Source organism: Pseudoliparis swirei, chromosome 10 (assembly GCF_029220125.1).
Source record: "Pseudoliparis swirei isolate HS2019 ecotype Mariana Trench chromosome 10, NWPU_hadal_v1, whole genome shotgun sequence".
Classification (NCBI taxonomy): Eukaryota; Metazoa; Chordata; class Actinopteri; order Perciformes; family Liparidae; genus Pseudoliparis; species Pseudoliparis swirei.
The window spans coordinates 13,449,248-13,472,889 of record NC_079397.1 but is presented as its reverse complement, the minus strand read 5'-3'; the positions used below and the strand labels follow the sequence as shown (position 1 = coordinate 13,472,889).

At 38.9% G+C, this 23,642-nt stretch overlaps 1 protein-coding gene, 1 long non-coding RNA gene and 1 other non-coding gene across 3 annotated transcripts in view; all 3 read right to left on the bottom strand.

The window, feature by feature from the left end:
* Nucleotides 1-680: 680 nt before the first annotated feature.
* LOC130200657 (uncharacterized) lies at nt 681-2,862 on the bottom strand. The gene is made up of 4 exons (XM_056425111.1): nt 2,696-2,862; nt 1,693-1,840; nt 1,295-1,499; nt 681-1,133 (listed from the first exon to the last, which is right to left on the bottom strand). The coding sequence occupies exons 1-4, from the start codon at nt 2,827-2,829 to the stop codon at nt 826-828; spliced, it is 795 nt and encodes a 264-aa protein (XP_056281086.1). The 5' UTR covers nt 2,830-2,862; the 3' UTR covers nt 681-825.
* A 4,435-nt stretch (nt 2,863-7,297) lies between these two features.
* trnae-cuc (transfer RNA glutamic acid (anticodon CUC)) lies at nt 7,298-7,367 on the bottom strand. Its single transcript has one exon. It is a non-coding gene; the product is annotated as a tRNA-Glu (tRNA).
* Nucleotides 7,368-18,871: 11,504 nt separating this feature from the next.
* LOC130200629 (uncharacterized) overlaps nt 18,872-23,642 on the bottom strand; it is a 39,789-nt gene continuing 35,018 nt past the window's right edge. The window contains exon 3 of the long non-coding RNA XR_008833050.1: nt 18,872-19,401. This is a non-coding gene — a long non-coding RNA (uncharacterized LOC130200629). The remainder of the gene's footprint in view (nt 19,402-23,642) is intronic.

Here is a 23,642-nt window from a genome sequence, read left to right as displayed (position 1 = left end):
TTCTTCCATCTGCAGTTAATCTGCTCGCATGATTTACATCATCAAAGTGTTGCCTACCAAGAGCTGTTCCAAATGAAAAGTGAATGTCAGATGTATGAACCGTCCTGACTGAGCTTCACTGAAGCTTTATACCTGCTACAAGCTCAGGTCAAAATGGTGTTTAGTATTATGTGATTTATAGGTTGGCTCAGATTGTTTATCATTGATGTTTGTTCCTGCTGTGTGATTGTAGTGCTCAGACATCAGCTGTGTTCTTAGTGAAGCAATAGGTGTCAGATTGACATCCAAACTGAGGGTGTCAGGGTCCTTAAACTGCCCTTCATAAACAAGCGAGGTTCCCAACCACATAGGGGTCCTCCTCCAGTGGGAAATCTTCACACTGGGTCCAAATCTGTGATACCCGGCTGTCGGGGAGACCGATTTATGAGCCTGAAACAAGTGATACGATGGTGGCTGATGTATGAAGTTATCATGGCTTCACCGCCCTAAACCGGCTGCAACCGTCTTGTGTGTGTATATTTTGGGGTGTACGTTTGTTACCTAGGTCAGAGGTCACTGAACAAGCCATCTTCCAGTGCCTTACTCACACTGGCAGGGGGTCAACACACCGTGTCACTATCAATAGTTGGTGTTACAGGTCCAGCCTTTCCCATTACAGATTAAAAATGAAATTCGTGCCAGACTTTAAAGACATAAGTGTTTATTCAAAAAGAACATATTTCTCCCTTTAAACCCCCAACATTTGAAGAAAAGAAAAAAACATCCCGTCAGTTGAACCAATTAATTAAAAAGCACAGACAATAACAACTTAGACACACAAAAACATCAGCGTTGACAATTTCTCCTTGAGATGTCGATGAGGCCTTTGAGTCCATGTCTGAACGGTTGTGGCAGATTATTCACTGCATTGTCCAGCAGTACACTCGTATCAGGGCACTGCAGAGCAAATCCCCTCACTGCAGCTTCCTGGTCCTGTGAACTTGGAAATGGGTTGGTGCCAAAGTCTGACACTCGTGTCAGTGAGCCCACTTCCTGGTCGTACCAGTCTGCAGCCACAGATGCATTTGGCAAAAGGTCTGTCGACAGCTTATTTGGGCATCCATCTCTGGCCAAGTAATTTGGTATCCCCCTCCCTGTAATAATAATTCAATGTGGCTGTCACAACCATGCCATGTATTGCAACATGCTCCTTCTAGTATTTGATAAAACATGTTTAAGAAACATTCAATAGTAAAACATTTAGAAAATAATTATTCACATTAAAAAAGGCTTGAAAGACCAACCGAAGACATACCAGGAATCCTGTGTGCATTCCATGCTTGCACAGTTCGGTTAACACCGATCTGGGCCAACTGGCATGTCAAAGATGACACACAGAACCGAGTCATCTGGTCCTCCATGTCCAGCTCCTCCTGATCCACCAGTTGGACCAATGCAGCTTTCAATGGGTAGTTAACCCGGTTGTTGATTTCTGGCCAGATTCTCTCGATTCTGTGATTCTGTCATTGCAAAATAGAGACATTTTCAGATTCTTGATAAACAAATATTTCCCTGCCACACCAGACTAACTTACTTTCACACATTTCAATATCTTCAGTTAACCATTCTGAATAATTAATGAAAGTGTGAAATAGTTATTTAATTACATGTTGATTAACTTTATAATCAGCAAAACCATTGTATGTCGATCACCTTTGTCGATGGTGTTTGGAGATATGGTGGCCTTTCAGTGTTGTGGCGGTGGCTGGCCAACTTCTCCTGCATGAAAAGAGTGAGGTAGAAGTCCTTTCCATGATCCACTCTGACCTGGTCCCACATCCCATATTCCATTACTGCACTCCTGCAAGAAAACATAACATTGGCAGACAGCAGTATGGAGGGTAAGGCTAATGGTGTCAGATACATTTACAAAATGTGTAGTAGGTCTTGTGTTATCAGGTACTGATGAGGTGAGTTGAGTTTTAACTTGCTGCTTAAAAAGGGTTTCTGTAATTTTCAATAAGTTTAATTTAAGTTCTTTTTTAGACCAATATGAATGCAATTTAATACGTTGATTCAAATCCAAACTAAAAAAATATATATTATGAAGGTTTTCACATACGACTAATCCCACTTAAATTGAGCATTTTCTTTTAATACATTAACAAGCCATATTGAATTTAAATCCACTTTCGAAAATGTGCATCTCTTCCTAATCAAGTGCATTTTTCAGAGCTGACAAAATGGTATTCAAGAAATTGTAAGATATTTAATTTTAAATGCATTTTTTTGTTTTTAACCCTTGTGTTGCCTTAGGGTCATTTAGACCCGAATCAATATTACACCCTCGCTTTTGGGTCATTTGACCCGATTCAATGTTTCACCCTCCTGTTACCTTTATATTTACTAACATATTTTACCCTTTGGATTCAATTTGACGCCAGCAATTAAAACCTCCAGAAAATTATTAGAATTAATATTGTTTTCCAAGTTTAAGTGTGAGGCACTTTATGTTTGTTTGTTGACTACCGAAGAACACCGACATTAAACATTGAATGGGGTTAAATTAATCCTAAGGCGGGGAGGTGATTGATTCGTCAAAATGACCCTAAGGCAACACAAGGGTTAAGGACCCACAGACACCCTGTTAAAACACCTCATAAAATGGGGATGATTTGTAATGTTTAGGTACAAGGACAACAGTCTTTTCAATTACCTGTAAACGTCATTGTAGATGGTGAGGTTGTTCTTTACAGGCATAGTAGCTTGTCCAACAATTTTGCTGGAGAAGCCATCTATTGCCAGCACATGTGTCACGCCAAACATGACAATCTTCTCATTTTGGTCCATGTGGATTTTGTGACCCACATAGGCTGCATGGTAAGGAAGAGGTTGAGGTTCCTTGCTCCTTAAACACAGACAAAAAAGAACATCATGACCTTATTGAATAGCACAACATATTCTAATTTGAGAAGAAAAAAAAAAACCTGGCATCGTGCCTTATGGTAAGGTGGGTGAATGTTGCAAAACAGCTCCAACACGACCCTCTGATGCGAAGACACCTGCAGCTGCAAGACTCCCAGTCATCATTTTCCTGCCATAGGTAGGACCACCCTGAAGATAAAGAAAGGAATACATGTTGCATTGTAATGTTAAGCCATGAAATGTCAACTTCAACTCCAATTAAATTACAATTAATTGTTAAGTGTTTTGAATTATAGATGATTATGAAAACTAGTTGCAGTTTAAACATGTTTTACCGTAGTTGTAAGAGACAAATTTAATTAGCAGTAGGCTACATTATTTAGTTGGATTCAGATGTTGACCTTTAATCAGATCTGTGTCTAACTTTAATGTTAAAAGATGTCGTTATCATTTGTTATTGTAATAAATACAAGCAAGTTACAGAATGACGTCACATGGATCACACTTACGGCAGGTATTTGCGGCTGGAGCTGCGTGGAGCTGCACAGTTTTCGGACCGTGTTACAATAACTATAACTACTAAATACAATGGCTATTATGGAGTCCCCCTCTTTGTAAATGTGGGACAGTCTTTCTTACCATCTGTTTGTATGAACCATCTATATCCTGCCTGTGTGCCCATCACCCCACAAGAACCACACTTTACAAATGTTTCCCATTTTAAATACACCTTTATTGGACATGGGACACTAAAGTAAGGCTTTCTTTCATGTCTCTCCTAATAAATATGGTGCTCTAGTACTTCTAATAGACTGGGTGACTGAGAGTGACACACACCCTGTTCAGGGCTCTCAAGTTTTGAAGACAGGCAAGAGTGACATTTCTGCAGATCCATACGACTGCACCAAGAGGATGACTATGTGCTGGCCTTTGGTCATCTTTATAACATAATGTATGCATATCAACACTATAAATGAACATAACTAAAGTTTACTTTCAATACAAATCCTTTATGACTCATTTGGCTTGATTTTTAGTGGGCGGGTCATTATGACCCTGAACACAGGTGTCTCATCTCTATTTATCTACATCACCCCATGAAATTTTCTACTAAATGGTAATAAAAGGAGAATATACATGTTATAGTAAACTAATGCAATTTAATTTAGATTTAGATTTTTTCAATGTACCTAAAAAATTGTTTGAACATGTATTTTCATTAAATCTATGGAGGGTGAATAACTCAATTCCACTAAAACTGATTGGATTGTTAGTAATGGTGTTGGTGATGAGGTACAAACTATAGTTATTAGGATGTTTTGTTTCTGACCACTTTTGGGTCAAACTGACCCGGGAGCATGACGGCTGTATGTAAGAAACGAACATAACAGGAGGGTTAAAGTATAACATACTAACCTTACACACACTTATAGTTTCGTTGTATGCATTTTTCGCGCAAATAAATTAACTGCACCCTACCTGTGTTATTGCATTGAGACTGCAGCTTCAAGTTGTTGGTCCGTCACTCGCTGTCTTTTAACCCGTGGTCTTTACAAAACTTCCGAATATTGGCCACGGACGTTCCTCTACGCAAGCCACATTCAAATATCAAGTGTTTTTATGTCCACATCACTACAGCCACTATGCATCATTTGTTGTACAATATCTAAGTAAGGTAACAGGCTGGAGTCCATCTTGCGTGCTTCAGTGCAAAAGGGTGTATATAGCAGTGGCGAACCTAAACACGTCTACTGCGGGAGATAAACACAGAATAAACTCAGTTACCCAAAATGCAACCCTTTGTAGTGTCAACTACATTTAACCCTCCTGTTATGTTGCACCATTTGTTTCTTTGTAAATGTGGGACAGTCTTTCTTGCTCCCTCCAACCATATGTTTCAAAACACACACACACACACACACACACACATTAAGTGAGAAGGTGATTCTTGCTGTGTACATGAATATTAAACTTCCCGTCGTCACCACTGTTGCTAACATATATCCAGGTTTAATTATTTATTCTTTATATTGACTAAATTATATTCTTCTAACGTTACCCTGCTATGTGTTTGCATCGTTAAAATATCCCGGTTTAATTATTTATTCTTTATATTGATTAATTAATATTCTTCTAAGGTCAATACGAATATGTATCACTGGCTTTTATTTTGACTTCATTTTAAGCACTTCCGTTCTGTCGTTTTTGGTTTCAGACAGCAGAAACGAAATACGGGGGTGGTATTCCGTTTTTCCGTTTTTGGTTTTCAAACGGGAAACGAAAAAACCACGTGATTTCCGTATTCCGTATTTGGAATGAAACGAAAAAACGAAATAACATTACGTACACGGACCGGCAAGCCCTCTTTCCTGGTTGGCTGACGGAGACCGGATCAAGTCCGCAATATAGATTTTTAGACTAGATGGCGCCATTGTCTTTCCATCTAGCAAAGGTCTGAGGTGTTGGTAAAGAAGTATGCAATATTTTTACTAAAGTAAGGGCAGAAATAACAGCTTTTAATAATAATGCATGACATGTAAAGGTGTTGACTTATTTAAATGTACAATCAGTAGCTGGTCAGCGTTGTACTCATTGAGCAACATTATTATGGCTCGTATTACTTACTTTGAATGGCTTTTATTATTTGCTTTTAATGGTGTGTATTACTTACCTAACCTTTAATGGTTTTTATTACTTGCTTTTAATGTTCTGTATTACTAACTTTTAATGGTTTTTAATTCTTACTTTTAAATAGTATGTTCTTCTTAAATTTAAAATGCTGTACTGTAACTTTGCATTGTGTGTATTTAACCTTTACTATTTGTTTAAAAAAAAAATGTTTTATGTTGTAAGGTCTGTCAGGGGACTACAGATGCAAATTAGCTGAAGCTACATTCTGGTAAAGTGCATCGAATGGTGACGTATATGTTTTAACTGTTCACGGTGCCTTTTAAATAAAGATAATAATATATACTTAATTACTTTCCACCCCAGTCGGTATGTGTTTGTGTGTTTGAATCTACACACTGAAGCTGTTCTGCAGCTCATGACTAAAGCTGTATACAGAAGTACAAACGTGTACACAGCAAAACATACTTTAAATATCAAAAGTAAAAGGAATGGGTGTGCAGAATGTTTCTACGACTAAATAAAATAACCACTTTCATTTGAATAAATAATAATAATGTACACTTTTATTGATTGAAATTAAAAACAACATGTTAACTTTTGGTGATATCACTGACCTCTTATTTTGAAAACAAGGAACCGGAAGTGTTAGCGAACGACTTTTTGATGCATACAACGTTAGCTGGAGTACATATGTCCTCAAAGCACGGGCTAATATCCAGCCTTATGGAATAAAACATTCGGGTTTACTAACAAGTTGTTAACTCTTCAACCAGATGGCACTAAATAACTGGTTACACTGGTAAAAAAAAAGCTAAATTGACTTACGCACTTCTGAAATGGAAACAAGTTCGTATCTGAGCAGGAAAATACAGAAACACGAGCTCTTTAGCGCCACCTGCTGCTTCGGAGTCTAGACCAGACACTACCCATTAATACTGTCTCTATAATACAATCAAAGACTATTATACTGCATGCTCTTCTTGAAGTTATTATGTAAAGGATTTTTCTTAGTAATACAAATTCTTAAATTGTACCAGCCTGAAAGAACATTGTATCTGTATGGTAGTTATTGTAATCTTATGTGGACAGCAAAACAAATTGGCAAGTTTCTGTTTTAATAACAATTACAGTCATTTATAAAACAACAATACTTGTAGATTACATTAGAAATCTTTAATAATCCACAGTGGGAAAACTCATTTGCCACCAAACAGTCATACAGACAACGATAGACTCATACAGTGAGCCAGCCTATCCGATCTTCTTATTGATCCTGTTTTTAACATCTGCAGTAATGCAGCCCCCCAAGCAAAGTACACCATAGAAGAAGACACAACCAAGATCCCCTGGTTGAAAACATAAAGAAGTTTACTGCTAAATTCAAAGGATATAAGCACTCCGAGACAAATTTGTAATTTGTGAAAATGGGCTCTATAAATAAACTGAATTGAAAATAAACTGAATATAAACTTCCTCAAGAAGAAAAGTCTTGACTGAGCCTTTTTAAAAACAGCATCAGTGTTTTTTTCCCAGTTTAATTTACTGTCCAGATAGATCTGAAATCGGCCGAATCCTAACCACAAGACCGTCAGGGAGACGCAAACACCAAAAGGATCGACACGAATAGATGTCAATAACATCACAGTGTCGCAAAATAGTATAATTGTGTAGATATGTTACCGTATTATCATCACCTTGAATCAATTATGCCAATATCCCTAAGCTTGAGATTAGGTAGCATTATATAACTTTTAAATAAGTATTCCCTGACTGGGAATCGAACCCAGGCCGCGGCGGTGAGAGCGCCGAATCCTAACCACTACCATCAGGGACACACAAACACCAGCAGAATGACATGAATAGATCTCAATAAAACATCACAGATTAAATCAATGTTTGTGACCTATTCAGGACAAGCTGTTAAATAATGTGTCTTCATATAAAAAAAAATATTTAAAAAAATAATATATGGAAATAGAGCTGTAACAATGGTGAACACAAACCAAGCATTTACAATTCACAACAAATAATGAAAACTTCTCAGATTTCTTTTAACACATAATATATACCACTTTAAAAATACAATGTATTCTTCGCACCACCAGAGGGAGACACACACCTTCTTATATTCCACCCCAACCTGGACTAACACACCGACGAAGCGGCCTATAAGAAATTCACTTGCTTCAACTTCCCTAATGGTGTCCCTCCCAGGAAACAGAACTCAATAATTCATAACAGGCACTCATACATTTCAATGAGTTTCTAATTAGGAGGAGCCCGCAGTAATTGTCTCTGAGGCGCTCCTAACAGGAGGAGAATCAACCTGACAGATTGACAGAGTCCTCGTGGCAGATTGCAGCAAATCACCTAATTATAAGAAGTCAAACTTTTGGCTTTTAATTATGATTATCTTGGCTTCATCGGAATATTTTAAAACAGAGGATGAGTATTAGTGTGTGACGAATGTTCCATCTATGAATCTATAACATTTAAAGTCCAAATGTTACAGTAAGCAAGACTACAGAATATTTGCATAACATTGAGTTTCCACTCATGATTGCTTGCATATTGTTGAATTCATCACATTATAGCGGCAATTTGGGAAATTAATGTTTCATTTAATCAAGATTTGAAGATGTTTTATCAGGTGGAGTAGTTCCTCCATGTATATTGAAATGTGGTTACTTTTAGACTATCAAATACAAGAATAAAGAATTCAGTGTTTCTCCTCCAGAATGTTAAGTTTGTTGTTCAAGAAAATCCGTTAGGCATACACGCCCATGTGTAATAATTGTAGGAAAATCATATATTAGTTATTATAATAGCTTCATTAGTTGATTTAGTTGAGCAGTTTGTGGTTTCCAGGGGAACTTCCTTAAATTTAGTCCGAATTAGATACAACTTGGGGAGTCTAAATATCTTTAAAATCTGGCTCTGACTATAAGGTTTTCTAAATTAAAGAATACACTTTGTTTTTTAAGAAAAGTTTGATATTTGGGGATTTGTGCTTATTTGCTTTCCCCCCTTGATTTAGATGAGAACATTGAGTCCACATAGAAAGTGGAACAGTGGGGCCATGTGAAATGCCGAGTTGACGTTGGCACACTTAGATTTCCTGTATGTTTTCAACAAAGATATAACAGGTTTATGAGTGAGCTTTAAATTCTTTCCCACCGTGTTAATTGTTATGCACCATTCATATGTAGTGCACAGATACTGGTCGCAATCTTTTCATCCAACTCTCAGCAAGAAAGCAAATAAACGAATATCCCAAATCGTCCAACTATTTCTTCAAAGATGCCAAGTAGATGATGACCTCTGATGATGTGAAGACATGATATTTGCATTGCATTAAAAAAGAAATATGGATATTAGCATGCCCGGCACACACGCTCGACGGAATAACTGCTCATACCGCGGGGAGAACAGCATCCACGGGTCGCAGACAGTGTAATAAAAGTAATCACTTAGTGGAGTTCATTTACAGCAGTAAAGCAAAGGTCACGACGTCCCCGTTCGGAGCGCCTCGTGGATACTCGACACTATTTACTGATCATTTAATGCGATAACCCTTATGGACGGTGGCTCGTGGCTGTGGAGGGACATCCAGAGGTATTTTGTATGTGTGTGAGCACATGCGCTGTGGCTTGGCAGAAGACAACGGACAGGTGGATGCTCAGCCAGCCAGATTCCCATTACCTGCTCAGGGGGCAGCAAGTGTGTGTGTGCCAATGAGTGTGTGTCTGTGTGTGTGCGGGCGTGCAATCATGTGGTAATTACTTTTTCTTTGTGTGTGTGCATGTTTGTGTGTGTGTGTGCGCGCAGACTGGGTGATTAGAGGTGGGTTGCGGGTGGAGGGCTTGTCAGAAGTTATCTCCCCATCTCATCTCATCATAGGTAGTCTGGCGGATTCCCTCGATGGCTCAACAGCCCGACGCCGCCGTGCTGCTGTCATTCGGGCCGTCAACGCCGGCAGAAATCGATGCCAATCTCCCTCAGTTTCTATTTTTAACCGAGGCTCAGCGCCGAAGCCTTTGATAAGGATGCTGCCTTCTTCTGGCTCTCCTCTTTGCCTCGGATGAGCAGACCCCCCCGACCCCCCCCCCCCCCTTCCAACGTCTTTCCTGCTGATGAGAGGTGATAAGAGACAGACGAGATGGAGCTAAAAGCATAGACCTGCCTGACACTCTGGAAAAGGCTTTCCTCGTGGAGAAAGTGATGATTGGTATAGCACTAATACGACCAATATAGGGCATACGTGTTGAAATATTAAAAGTCAAAAACGATTGCGTTTAAATTGTCACTTTCATCAGTGGTAGTACTATTACCACTGGTACTTCTGATATGATATACCACTGCCTTTACTTACATATTTCATGGAGAAAAGTATGACTGGAACACAGGTCCTGTTGATCGAGCACAAACATTTGTTTTGGGAGTGAAATGTACTTTTGAAAATAAAAAAAGTTTCTGCTCTTTCAGGATGTTGAGAAAGTATTTTCAAGGGGACATTTCATCAACATTTCCATGACAACTGCACGACGGTGACCTCTTCAGGGGCCACAGAGCAAATATTAGCTGTCCCCATCAGGAACAGTAAACACGGCACACTAGACGGCTTCTTTATTATATTATGAGGGCCAGAAACCCAGCAGCATTATAGTACTGAAATAGATTCTTTCAGTTGGTTTATGGCAATTTGATGAAACACAACTTTATTTTGGAAAATACATAATGTGGGAACATTATGACCGAGAACAATGGTGGTACAACCAGATGTTGACACAGGTCCCTTCTTAAAGATGCAGGGCCATATGATTACACGAGGCAGGACACAGGTCCTTATGTACATAAGTTTGTTTGTTTGTATTTTTTATTCAGTCAATCAAATCAAATCAAATACAATACAATATTATCCTATATAATATACAAAAGAGAAAGACTGAAAAGGTATAGGTAGAAGCAAAAAAATGCTTATAACTTCCTATCCTAAATTGAAACAAAAAGAAAGAAGAAAATAAAAAAACAATAAAAAATAAATAAAAAAAATACAAATATATATATATTTATATATACTACCACATACATCTTCCATATTAATACGTTTTTAATTACATTTATAACTCTCAAGAATTGTTTTATAAATAATTCCCTTGAAAACCAAAAAGGAGTTCACCATTCTTACATCCATTTCAACATTATTCCATAATGAAATGACTCAAAATGAACTGACACAGTGTCTTCGCACAGTTCATCCAACTACATGATCATCAAACCATTGAGTTGTATATAAAAACATATTCAGTCGATTTTTTGAACTTCTTAATGATTGGATGTTACAGTCAAATTGGCTAAAATATCAAAACAGTTGACAAAATATCCACTTCGTTCGCTCCGGAGCTTTCGATCATATCACATGATCCACATCAGCAGATGGAGTTGCACTGTAATCCCTCCCTGTGTGGCTCACAGCCTTTTCTAGTCTCCACATTTCCACTGTAAGAACACAACCCACTAAGTTATATTCCTTCAATAAAGTTCGAGAGAGTTGTAGAGCCATAAAGCTGTTGTGGAGACACTTTATGTCATTTTAGCTTTAATTTATAACCATCCGTAAATCGTGGAGCCGATCGTACTCAAGTCGTATAACGATGTGTCAGCGTTACATAACTTTGATTGAGCACAATACAAGAACAAAATTACGTATCAGCACCTGGCTTGTTTCTCCTCCTTTGCTCCTACTTGACTTCCTTGTTTCCTAGACGTGTTTCCTCTGAAGACTCGGCGGTGTTTTGTCACCGCTCAGTCTTCATTACAAAAGGAACTCCTGAAGAATGTATTCCTCCCTCCCCCATGAGCTAAACTTCAGATGCTGCACATTAATAATCGCTATTGCCGTGCGAGTTCTGCGTCGACAGCAATCATGTGCTGACGAGAGTGAAGTTGTGTTGGGAGTTGTTGGAAAAGCGTCTCAGATTAATCAGATTTGACAACGGCGACGGTGAGGCGCGAGTGAGGTTTTGTTTTCTAAGAATTTAAATTCACATTGTTAGTTTTTAGAAACCGGAGAGAGCACGCCATTGCTGTGAGAATACTCTCTTTGAAGTTTTCTTCTGTCAGGAATCATCTTTCTAATTTGACAATAACTCACAATTGCGTCATGTTTGATGTTTTAACGGCTTCTCCATCTCTGACTTTGAAGCAAGGCTCAGCAGCACGTTATGTAACTGAGAGGTCACATGTTTGACCTTCACGATAGCCAGCGCTCAGCGACAGCTGGGTGTTTTGAGCACCCTCGTTTATCTAAAGGCATGCTGCATTACAGCCCCATCCTAATATCTAAGATATAATGAAGAATCATGTGTTTTAAGTCCAAAACAGGAATATCCACAGGCGTCGGCCATCATCTGCACTTGACACATTTCATTTATTTACACTACACACATACACACACTTTGCATTTTGCACACTCTGTCTATATTTAATATTTTTATATTTAATTTAATTTTTACACTGCAGTCATTAGTATTGTATTGTGTATGCATATACAGGACTGTCTCAGAAAATTAGAATATTGTGATGAAGTTCTTTATTTTCTATGTGCAATAAAAAACAAAATGTCATGCATTCTGGATTCATTACAAATCAACTGAAATATTGCAAGCCTTTTATTCTGATTTATTGCTGATTATGGCTTACAGCTTAAGAAAACTCAAATATCCTATCTCTAAATATTAGAATATCATGAAAAAGTATACTAGTAGGGTATTAAACAAATCACTTGAATTGTCTAATGAACTCGAAACACCTGCAAGGGTTTCCTGAGCCTTGACAAACACTCAGCTGTTATAAATCTTTTTTTTTACTTGGTCTGAGGAAATATTAAAATTTTATGAGATAGGATTTTAGAGTTTTCTGAATAAAAAATATTTCAGTGATTTTGTAATGAATCCAGAATGCATGACATTTTTGTTTTTTTAATTGCATGACAGAAAATAAAGAACTTTATCACAATATTCTAATTTTCTGAGACAGTCCTGTATGTTGTATACATACATATATATTTTATTTTGTATTTTATATTTTACTTTGTATACTTTGCACAGTCATTGCATTATATTTGTTTGTGTGTGTGTATATATATACATATATGTTTCATTTTATATACATATATATACTTCATTTTGTATTTTATATTTTATATTTTATATTTTATTCTCGTGTGTTTAGTTTATTGGTGCTACTACTGTGATGACAAATTTCCCCTTGGGGATGAATAAAGTATATATATCTATCTATCTATCTATCTATCTCCATTTACTGGACTTTGCAAGAAAAATCTAGCAGCGTTCCTTTTTTAGTGCTTGTCTGCTCTAAAGTTGTTAGCTGAACTCAATTCAAACATTTCCCCTCTAATTGGGTGTTTTTGTAGATGTTGGATTAATCAGCTGCCGGGTATTTAAGGTTGTTTGGGCAGCTGAGAGGTAATACAGTCAAGTCATTAGCATGTCATTAAAGAGTCCTAAGCACTGTAATTGCAGCCAGAATGCTGACGCCGCTCTCTCATGAAGTGGACTGAGAGAGGAGACGTCTCGTCGTGATGGCTATCAGTGAGATGTCGAGGAAGATCTGTGCAACTCATCACACCGTTGTCACGACGGGACGTCCACAGGTCACACTGTGATCAGAGATTGGCTCCAAGATGCCATGTCGGCTTCTGTCACGGCATCTAAACTTTCGTTTTTTTAGAGGTTGCAAAAACAAGAAGTCAAGTTTCTCGCTACCGTGACGACGGCAAAGTCGGTGTGTTGGACAGTCCGTCCCTTTTGGTCCAGACTGAAATATCTCAAGACCTATTCATGGTCCCGGAGGAGGGATTCTGTTGACTTTGGTGAATTTGTCTAGCGCCACCATGCAGCAGGGTAAACTCATTTTTTGTGGCTCACTTGACAATCATTCTATGGAGTTCATGGAAATTTGGCACATGTCAACCATTCCCAGGCAAAAATCACTTTTCCTACAGCGCCGCTAGGACATTTAGAGTCTTGAATGAAAGGTCTCAACAACTAAAGGACGGATTGCTGAAAGTTGGTACAGACCAAATGGTCCCACTACTGGTACAATTTGGATTTGTGACCAAATATCTGCTAAACTAATGTTATTCCCATCAGCGTCAGCTGCACTTTGTGTATTAGCACAATCAGTATTATGAGACAGAAATATCTCACTTAGGAAAATGTACCATGTGAGAACATTATGAACTAAAACAATGGCGCTACAATTACTTTTGACAAAAGTCACTTCCTCAGGTCATATTCTAAATTAGTACATGTTCTCACAAGGTGTATTTTTCATGAACACACCTTGTGTACCGAAAATGAAAACGAGGAGTTCAAAGTGGTTTTAAAGCTATGGAAATGAACGGATTATTCAAAAGAATGTTCAATATAATATTAGAATGGATTCGATTTTCGTCTATTTTATTATAGAAAACCTGATTATTTGCCCTTGTGCGTACAACTTTGAGAATTTTTAGAAAACCTCCACAATAGTATTGACTTATCCTCTTTATCTGCACTTTGCAGGACTCATCTGTGTCAATATTTGACAAACTTTCTGGTTTAATTGCAGATTCCCTTTTGTGCACTCGCTCAAATTCCAGGGATTATCCAATTACCGTTTGCATGCCGACAAACAAGGGAGGCTCTTTGCCTTTCACTAATTGGAATGAGGAGCAGTGCCAGCGCTCAAAGGAAAGGCCCATCACTGAGAATTATTGAATAGCGAACGAATACAACAACAAAAAAAGGATACGTGGCCTGCCTTGGGCTGCTTGTGGATTTCCTCTGATTTCATCAGAAAAAAAAGATGGCTGAGGCGATTCCCCCAGACAGCAGCCAGCTGGTGTGTGTAGGCGAGCTTTGCTGGCCAAAATCTCTAAGAAAAGAAACCGAAAGAATCCCGCTGTGCCTGTGCGACTCATCTCCGAAACAATCCTTCAGTTCGCCCGTTGTTACGACAAATTCGTGAGAAAGCCAGAAAAGCATCTTTACTTGTCTGTGAATCAGTGTGCAATTGTGTTGTGATGTATGGTAATTTCATGGCTTATAGCAGATTAAATACACACTGAACATGAGCAATTATGTCAATGAAAGGCAGTTTGAATTGCACTTGTACCTTCGGCTGCTAATAATTTCCTATGTTTTACTGCTGTATTCCTGCTGCTCTCTAACTGTGTGCACTCCTTACTCAGCGATGGTGTACTTATAAACCAGTCTGCCATGAGTTCTCATCAAATTAAACTCATGTGTTTATTGGTTTGTACATTTGGGGTGGGCCTGCGTGTGGCATTAGACACACACACAAACACACAGACACACACAGTTTGACAGACAAATGAAACAAGAGATGTGCGGCAGGTTGTGATTCATAATTTATTGAGCAGCACCGACGTTACAACAGGGAACAAATGAAGCATAGAGCACACAAGAGCATTATTTATTACAGAAAGAAAGTGTAGCCTGAGGGAGGTGGATACAGTAGCTCAGCACTCACACATTACGCCTATATTGTACACACACACACACACACGCTACATTATGGCAGCTGTCATATGAAAAATCCCATTACTCCAACTCTGACGTTTTTCATGTTTTCACCTGAACTCGTGGATTATGTGACCTTGTACCGCTCAATCAACTTTCAGAACCTGAGGACACAATTGCATCATTTAAAACAAATTGCACATTTTGACATTTTGAGAACGTGAGGTTTACAGGACAGTCGAAAGGCGTACATAACCTTGGGCGAAACCGCGGACGGCAACAATTTATTCAAACATAAATTCCCCTTCATATGCCAAGCTGTTTTAAATAATGTTCCCTCTCATGTGTCTTTGCCGCTCTGCTATTCTCTCAGACCTCCTCATGTCTCTTGAAAGAACTCGATGTCGGAATAAGAATCTGTAAAATGAATTAAACCGAAACGGCGAGCAAGGGGAACTTCCCATCTCACCCCACTGAATTTTAGATCATAAAAACGTACACTCTTGAATAAATCATGAAACCTTGGTAGACCACATCAGTTGCAATTTAATCTTGAATAATTATCTCCCTCATATATATACGTAGAAGTAACGTCACACAATTGCAAGCATTTGTCAAATTCTTGTAATATCCAGGGATTAATAATTCAGTTTCTGGTTAACGACAACAACCCATTTAGCTAAGATTCAGTTTCGGCTCTGGAGAAAACGAGGAGCTTAGAAACAGGAGGTTGACATTTAAACCCAAATCCCACAGCACCCAACTGGACCCGACACAAGCAGGATCATTTGAATATCTTGCTTAATTGGTTGATACCGAGTTCATTTCAGGCAGAACGTTACTGCAGATGAATACCATTTACCTCATTTATGATTGGACAAGAATTTAAGCGGTTTGAGTTACATTTTTTATGCTGGTGCTAAAAGCTTTCCAGGAACAGTGTTGGTCCACACTAACTGCTTATCAAATAGCATACATACACAATAACTATGAACATGGTGCATGCATCATAAAGTACATTAGTCTATGGAGTTGGTGGAGACCAAAACAGAGCTAAAAGTTGATATTGTTGAATATGTAACTTGCACTTCTAAAGGTGGACACACACACAACTTTACAGCTTTTTTCTGATGCTACCAAGTAACAAAAAGCTCAGTGAATACAGGTTTAACCCTCCTGTTGCCTTAGGGTCAATTTGACCCCATTCAATGTTTAACCCTCCTGTTACCTTTATATTTACTGACATATTTTACCCTCGGGGTCAATTTGACCCCAGCAATTAAAACCTCCAGAAAATTATTAGAATTAATATTGTTTTCCAAGTTTAAGTGTGAGGTACTTTATGTTTGTTTGTTGACTACCTAAATAGCCCTTTAAATATATAAAAAAGTTGATATTTCTTATATGTTTGACACAGTGAAAAACAGCCTGGGGTCAAATTGACCCGAAAGAACATCGACGTTAAACATTGAATGGGGTCAAATTGACCCTAAGGTAACAGGAGGGTTAAACAAATTAAACTATATAAAAAACTAGAGTTTCTGTAAAAAAAACCTCATGACACAGCTTGGCTCATGAAAGGTTGTAGTCTTGGAGAGGCATGGTTTTTATGACGTTGATGTTTGTGCTATGCAATCTATTTCTAAATATGTCCGGAATCTGACTTTCTTTGTGAGAAATGTGTATTGTGTGTAGTAAATTCACAAGAGGATTATGTTCACACTTTTGTAGGTCATGAGAGGGTGATGCAGTATCCCGTAACAGCGTTCTGTATGTTTTCAAGTTCGCTTAGTGGAGGATAGATGGTCCCTTCACATTGTGGCCATTACCAAAAAACTTAGATGACCTACCTCTGCAAGTTGTTTCAATTTAATTCTGGCATCCTCTCTCCTGATCTCTATTTTGAGAACGATCCCGCTCCAGTTTTGCACAGCGACCTCGGGGCAGAGGAATGCAGGAAGGAGTTTTAAATTCAGGGCACGTGCAGCCAGCATGCAGGTGGGAAGCCTTTGGGAAGAAGTAGGTCTGTTCACTTCAAATTGATTCGTCAGCCCACACGAACAGAACCATTCAGCTCTATCGTCTTCAAACTGATTGTTCAAAAAGGTGTAATAACCATTTGAATAGGCCATTCAAAAAGTTTCACATTACAAATCTGTTCTGAAGCGATGACCTGGAACAGTAGCCACTCACTGCATTGTTTATTACCCCGTACTATTTCCATTGTGTGCATACTCTTGATAATGGGCGTGACCACCGATGTGAACATGACAGCTGTCATAGCCACAGGAAGTTCGCCGTGTGTGTTGTCCGGCGCGTTGAGCACTCACCGCGTGTTTAGTGGCTTCTACTCCTACATGAACCCATCTCACATCACGTAGGAATAAAAAGCCATAAGACACACCAGCAATCTCACAGGAGGGAGGAAACAGAAGGAGGGAGGAAGGAATATTAACGGAGGACTCCAAAGTCGCAGGAAAAAAAAGGAGGGGTTGAGCGCCAACTACCACCACCTACATCGGGACTGTAGGGTAGTTGGTAAGGGTTGAAAAAAAGAGCATTTGAAGAAGAAGGGAACAAGGGAAGGAGACAGAAAAGGAGCCGAGTCATTCAAAAGTCAGAGGTAGCCCACAAGTGATGCAAGTATTTCTCGGAGCATTTAATATTTTTATATTTAATTTAATTTGTCATTCGTATTGTGTATTGTGTATGCATATATGTTATATATATACATATATATTTTATTTTATATTTTTACTTTGTATACTCCTATATCTTTCATCCCTGTTTTTTATATATATAATATATATTTTATTCTTGTGTGTTTAGTTTATTGGTGCTGCTACTGTGACGACAAATTTCCCCTTGGGGATTAATAAAGTATATATCTATCTATCTGTGTTTGTTTTCCCTCTCTGTGTGATGATGTGCTGCAGCAGATGAATAAACATTGGCGTCACCACGAGACCGAATGCCTCCGTGTGTAAACTATGTCTGATATGCTTGAAGCAAACTGCTTTGATGAACCTAAGCAAACTCCATCTGCTCTGTTTCCAAATACGCACATTTTCTCAGTCTTACAGGCAGCTGCACGTTTTAATGTGAAGTTTACGGCCAATGCCAGCTCGTCTTTCATCAGACGTCGCATGAATAAATATCCATCCCTTAAAACTGTGCGTGCTTCTAGCAGCATCCACTTCATGGGGTCTGTTCCCAGCTCTCCTGCAGCAGAAAGACGGGGTTACAGTACGAGCGTACGCACGCACAAGTCGGGCACGTCCGGATAAATATGTATGACTGCGCCGCGCTCGGTTTCCTGCTTTGTATGCTAATGAACTTATACAAGTTTAATAATGCTACCGTGGTGCACTGAGGGTGGGGAGGTGGAGGAGGTGGTGGTGCGGCGCTGACACACCGAAGAAAGGGCCTCCAGATCCTCACCACTCCTCAGTTGAGGCCTCATGGCGCGAGGAGACAGATTACATTAAACCGTATTAATGAATTCCGATGCATTTGGTTTCATGATTGTACGGTTTGCGTTTCCTGTGGATGAAATAGTGCCATGTTATGTATTTGATAGGAAACATCATCTGTTATGGTGCTGTTCAAATATCGACCTAAAAACAAACAGTTTAAAGCAAGTATAGGCAATATGGTGATTTATATTCTACATGAATACAATAAATTTTGGTCGGAAGAAGAAACTGATTATGACGCCATGATCACATCAATGATGGAGAACAAGCAAGAAGACTCATTTAACTTCACTCCAGTCTTCTACAGCACTACAGTTCAAGGAAAACACACATTGAATGCATTTATTTGGCAGCCGGTATAACTATTTAACATGTAGATTAGAAGTGTACCATATCTACCTCATTTTGATACTAAGGCATCGGTACTTTTACTGTCATGTTATAAATAATGATGCATTATGATAGTGAATTCCTTTTACCGTTGATCATTTAATTGATATACTTTATTTAAGTCGTACTTATACTGCACGACTTTTATATTGCAGTATTGCTTTATTTGTGAGTAAATGTATAAACTGCGCAAAATACCCTGAAATTAGGATTTTTAGATACAAAACATATAATCTGGTGATACTTTGAGTAATCAGTAAGCGTAGGCTTATCAAAGAGAAACATTATGGAAAGGATTTTAGTTGGTTTAGTTGAATGGAAGGAAGTATGATGAGCGAGGGTTCACGTCGGTGTGTGTTTTATCTGCACGTCGTGTTATCCGAGTCATCCTCGGTGTCAGCGGCGTTCCGGCTGCCGGTGTCACAGGTCTCCACATCAACTCCTGAAGGATCCTGAGGCGGAAACAAAAGAGAGGAGACGAGAGGTGAGTCCACGGGAGGAGGAGAATTGAACCTGAGGTGAGAGTGAAACACAGATTACACCAATGCAGCTGTTTGGTTATTTTATGAGTCAATCTCACGGCCTCATAGTTGGAGTGAGGGTCGTTAACTTTGTTTGTCGAGTATCATCGAGCTCGTGCTGCACTTTCACAGACACACCCACGACCCACGGTTCAAACATCCATCAACCACAACCCAATTATGTCCCTTGGTGAGCAGCAGCTACTTCTTGATGACAAGTGCGGTTTACCTCGCCTAATGAAAAGTTAATAGTGAGCACAATCCTGCACCTGCTAACGTCTCCACTGAGGTGAGAACTGTTGACAGCGGGTGAAATCAGGGTTAAAACTATGAAGCATATGGGTGAAAACTCGTCTTTATTATGCTTCTGAAATACCGTACCTACACATTTTGCATAGAGGAGCAGACCATCCTCATGGGCGAAAAAAAAAGTGTGGCTTTTATTATATCTTCTAGAAGGCTCTGGAAATTGTTTTGGATAACACTCCACACAATGAGCTGTGACATCTTTATTGAAAAGTGATGGATTGGGCTGCCAGGAGAGGAGGAGAGACACGTGTGGTTTTGGATGTGGGTCCTGGTCATAAAATAGAGAGACATTTGAATAATTTGTCTGTGTTCTCTGTCAGGGAGCAAGTTGGAAATGTATTTAAGTTGTGTGTGATTTTTCGACTGCGAATAATGCAGCTCGGCTCGTTTGATCACCTCGGATTGTCTTGCAGTGGGAAAAAAAGACTTTATTGATCCCGTCAGTATTCATACCTACACAAATCACTCAAACAAACGCCACTAAGGTTCTCCAAAGTTAATACAAATGGGATGAAGATGACAACATTTAAAACACATTATCATTATGGCAAAGCCATTATTAGTCACTCGTTATTTCCTAACATAAATGGACTATTTAACACTTACGATACACACAAACCGTATCTAAAGTCGAGCCACTAATCACTTAACCAAACAATGTCTCTGAGGATTGAAAGCGCGTGTTGAATTAGTGACCCCATTTTTTACCCATGGCATCAATAATGGATGTGCAATAGATGTTGCAGCCTCAGATCTGATAAGGGTTGGCTCTGATGGATCTCCAGATAGTTTTTCGTGGGGGGAACAGATGTAGAATTGTGCATCAGAGAGGGATGGGGTTGCCTGTGATCGTTTCCACCCTGCAGCGAACAAAATAGCCCTCATATATCCCTGTAATCTGCATTAGCGGCGGAGGACAAGCCAGGAGACAGCACAGAGGGGGATGAGTAATGGGGCTCCCGCTGATTTGGCAGGCCTATATTACACCTCAAAACTGAGGCCTGCCCAACTGGCGACAATATGAAATGAGGATGTCACAAATGAACGTCATTCCCCCAGAGCGCAGGACTCATCCGTCGAGATTACACCCAAAGACATGTTTTTAGCAAGCTAGAGGCCGTTTTGACTTAGTTTAGTTTTGTTTATTTCGATCAGCAAAATATACAAAAATCAAAATTCAACAAAAGAAGAAAGGGGCTGACCGAAAGGGTCGAGGCTGAAGCTGTCTAGCTTATAAGTGCCCGAACCTATGATTTCACGAAAAAACTTATTTCAGAGAACCATATACATATACCTATATATATACATAAACATATATACATATACACATGTACATACATATACATACACAAACATACACTACCGTTCAAAAGTTTGGGTCACTTAGAAATGTCTTTATTTTTCAAAGAAAAGCACTGTTTTTTCAATAAAGATAACATTAATCAAAAATACCCACGATACATTGTTAATGTGGTAAATGACTATTCTAGGTGGAAACGTCTGGTTTCTAATGAAATATCTCCATAGGTGTATAGAGGCCCATTTCCATCAACTATCACTCCAGTGTTCTAATGGTACATTGTGTTTGCTAATCGCCTTAGAAGACTAATATCTGATTAGAAAACCCTTGTGCAATTATGTTAGCACAGCTGAAAACAGTTATGCTGGTGATATAAGCTATACAACTGGCCTTCCTTTGAGCTTGAAGTTTGAAGAACAAAATTAATACTTCAAATATTAATCATTATTTCTAATCTTGTCAATGTCTTGACTATATTTTCCATTCAATTTTCAATTCATTTAATAAATAAAAGTGAGTTTTCATGAAAGACACGAAATTGTCTGGATGACCCCAAACTTTTGAACGGTAGTGTACATATTCACACACACATATATACATATACACACACACATACATAAATACACACACATACATACACACACACACATAAATACACACACATACATATTTACTTGTTCTATGTTCTTCCAGTGGCTTGAGTAACATTCAACTGACATTGTAGTACTTTGTGGAGAATATGGGAGCTTTTTCTTCACGGTAACAAGAATAAACACTTGACTAAGGTGAAGGAACGCGATCGTGGGATCGTGGTCGTGCCTAAAAAAAGACAAATGGTGTCAATGGCTGTCATTGTGACTTCCTCTTTACTTCCGTTAATAATACTATGGCTGCTTCAGGGCTTTGAGACTTGATGGTTTCATTTAAATAACAGTCCGAGGTCAAATTAAATGCAATTAAATTCCACAAAAAACATCAGAGAAAAGCCCAACACATATTTTTTAAATTGCTGTCGCAGAACTTTGTTTCCTTCTTCTCATATGACCACGTAGATAATTATTTGGACCCTTTGGAGACGCGAATGAACCTGTGTAGCGCTTTATAGTCTTCCGAGCACTCAAAGTGCTTTAACACCGCATGACACCATTCTCCCATTCATACACTGATAACTAACATTCACCAACCGGCACAGGAGGAATATTAAGTGTCTTGCTCAAGGACACATGGACGTGGGCTATAGCGGAGCCGGGGATCGAACTACCAAATCCTCTGATTGAAGGGCGACTCGGCTCACCACTGAGCCACAGTCATGAATTAGGGAGCCACTGTATTAAAATAGCTTCCTGATTATAAAGTAGTCAAAATATCCCTAGCTGCAATAATAAAATGTTACTTAAGCATTTACGGATCAGCACCAGTCTACGAATGTAAAATGATAAATCAGTCAAAGACAACTTTTTCCTCCAAAGCAAGAGCTTAAAGGTTTATATTCTGATGTTGGTACTTCTCGGCTGTGAGGACTCGTGTTTGCTGGCACATTTCTGCTCGCTTTCTGTTTCAATTCTCAGCAGGTTGTGTGATGAGTAATTACCTAACGTCGCTTTGGCATCACAACCAAAAAGAAACGGAGCCACGAGCAACTCTGTCTGCCGAGCGTATGGACATGAGCCCAGAGTCTGGGCGAAAAGCAAAATGTTTCTGTTCAGCAGCCACAGTGGTGTGTGTGTGTGTGTGTGTGTGTGTGTGTGTGTGTGCATCCTAAAATACACCACCAGACCCAGAGGGGAAAAGGTACTAGTTACATCTACTTCTTAGCATATATATTTATATACTTATCCCTGCACTTCTCGCACTCTCCACTTCTTCTTGCACTACTGTTTCACAGCTACAGTATATAGCCATTCCGCCTTGTATATACTTTCTTAAGTCACTTTCTTAAACTTCCTAGACCGTTGCACTGTTTTGCACTGTTTGTTTTGTACTGCACTGTTTTGTTTTTGTTTTGTATTGTATTGTGTTGTAATGTATATTTGGTGTTAGCACACCGAGAGTCACTTTACCTAGCCAAATTCCTTGTTTGTGCAAACTTACTTGGCCAATAAAACCTGATTCTGATTCTGATAAAACCTGATTCTGATTCTATCTACGTCTATGTCGTCCGTATGTTTGACCCCTTCTTTCCGAGTCAGCCTTAACGAAGGAGAAAGTAGCAGTGAAGTTATTTTCAACTCAATATTTGTAATTCTGTGAGTAAATTTGGCAAGACAAGAAACTCTATAGCTGTAACCCAAATAGCAGAAATCGTTTCATCTCTTCTCAAACAGAGCTAAAGCCTAAGATGTAAAATGAGAGCATAACAAACACAGCGCCTGGCATTAAACTCTTGTAATGGCTTGTAACATGATATGCTTACTTGCTATCTGAAATTAAAGCGTAGATATTACATCCCTCGGGGCCAATCAAGTAGTTATCTGTATATTCTGCTGGGACATTAATGTACTCCCACAAACACTGTTTGTGTGTTTAGTTTCTCCACGTTGCTCTGTATGTGTGAACGGAGTTT

Excerpts from the sequence above, each read along its gene's own strand:
- LOC130200657 (XM_056425111.1), bottom strand. The coding sequence starts at position 2,829 with ATGGACCAAAATGAGAAGATTGTCATGTTTGGCGTGACACATGTGCTG. Across the intron at positions 1,841-2,695 it reads ATCTACAATGACGTTTACAG|GAGTGCAGTAATGGAATATG; the intron begins GTAATTGAAAAG and ends GTTTTCTTGCAG. Across the intron at positions 1,134-1,294 it reads GAATGCACACAGGATTCCTG|GGAGGGGGATACCAAATTAC; the intron begins GTATGTCTTCGG and ends TTATTATTACAG.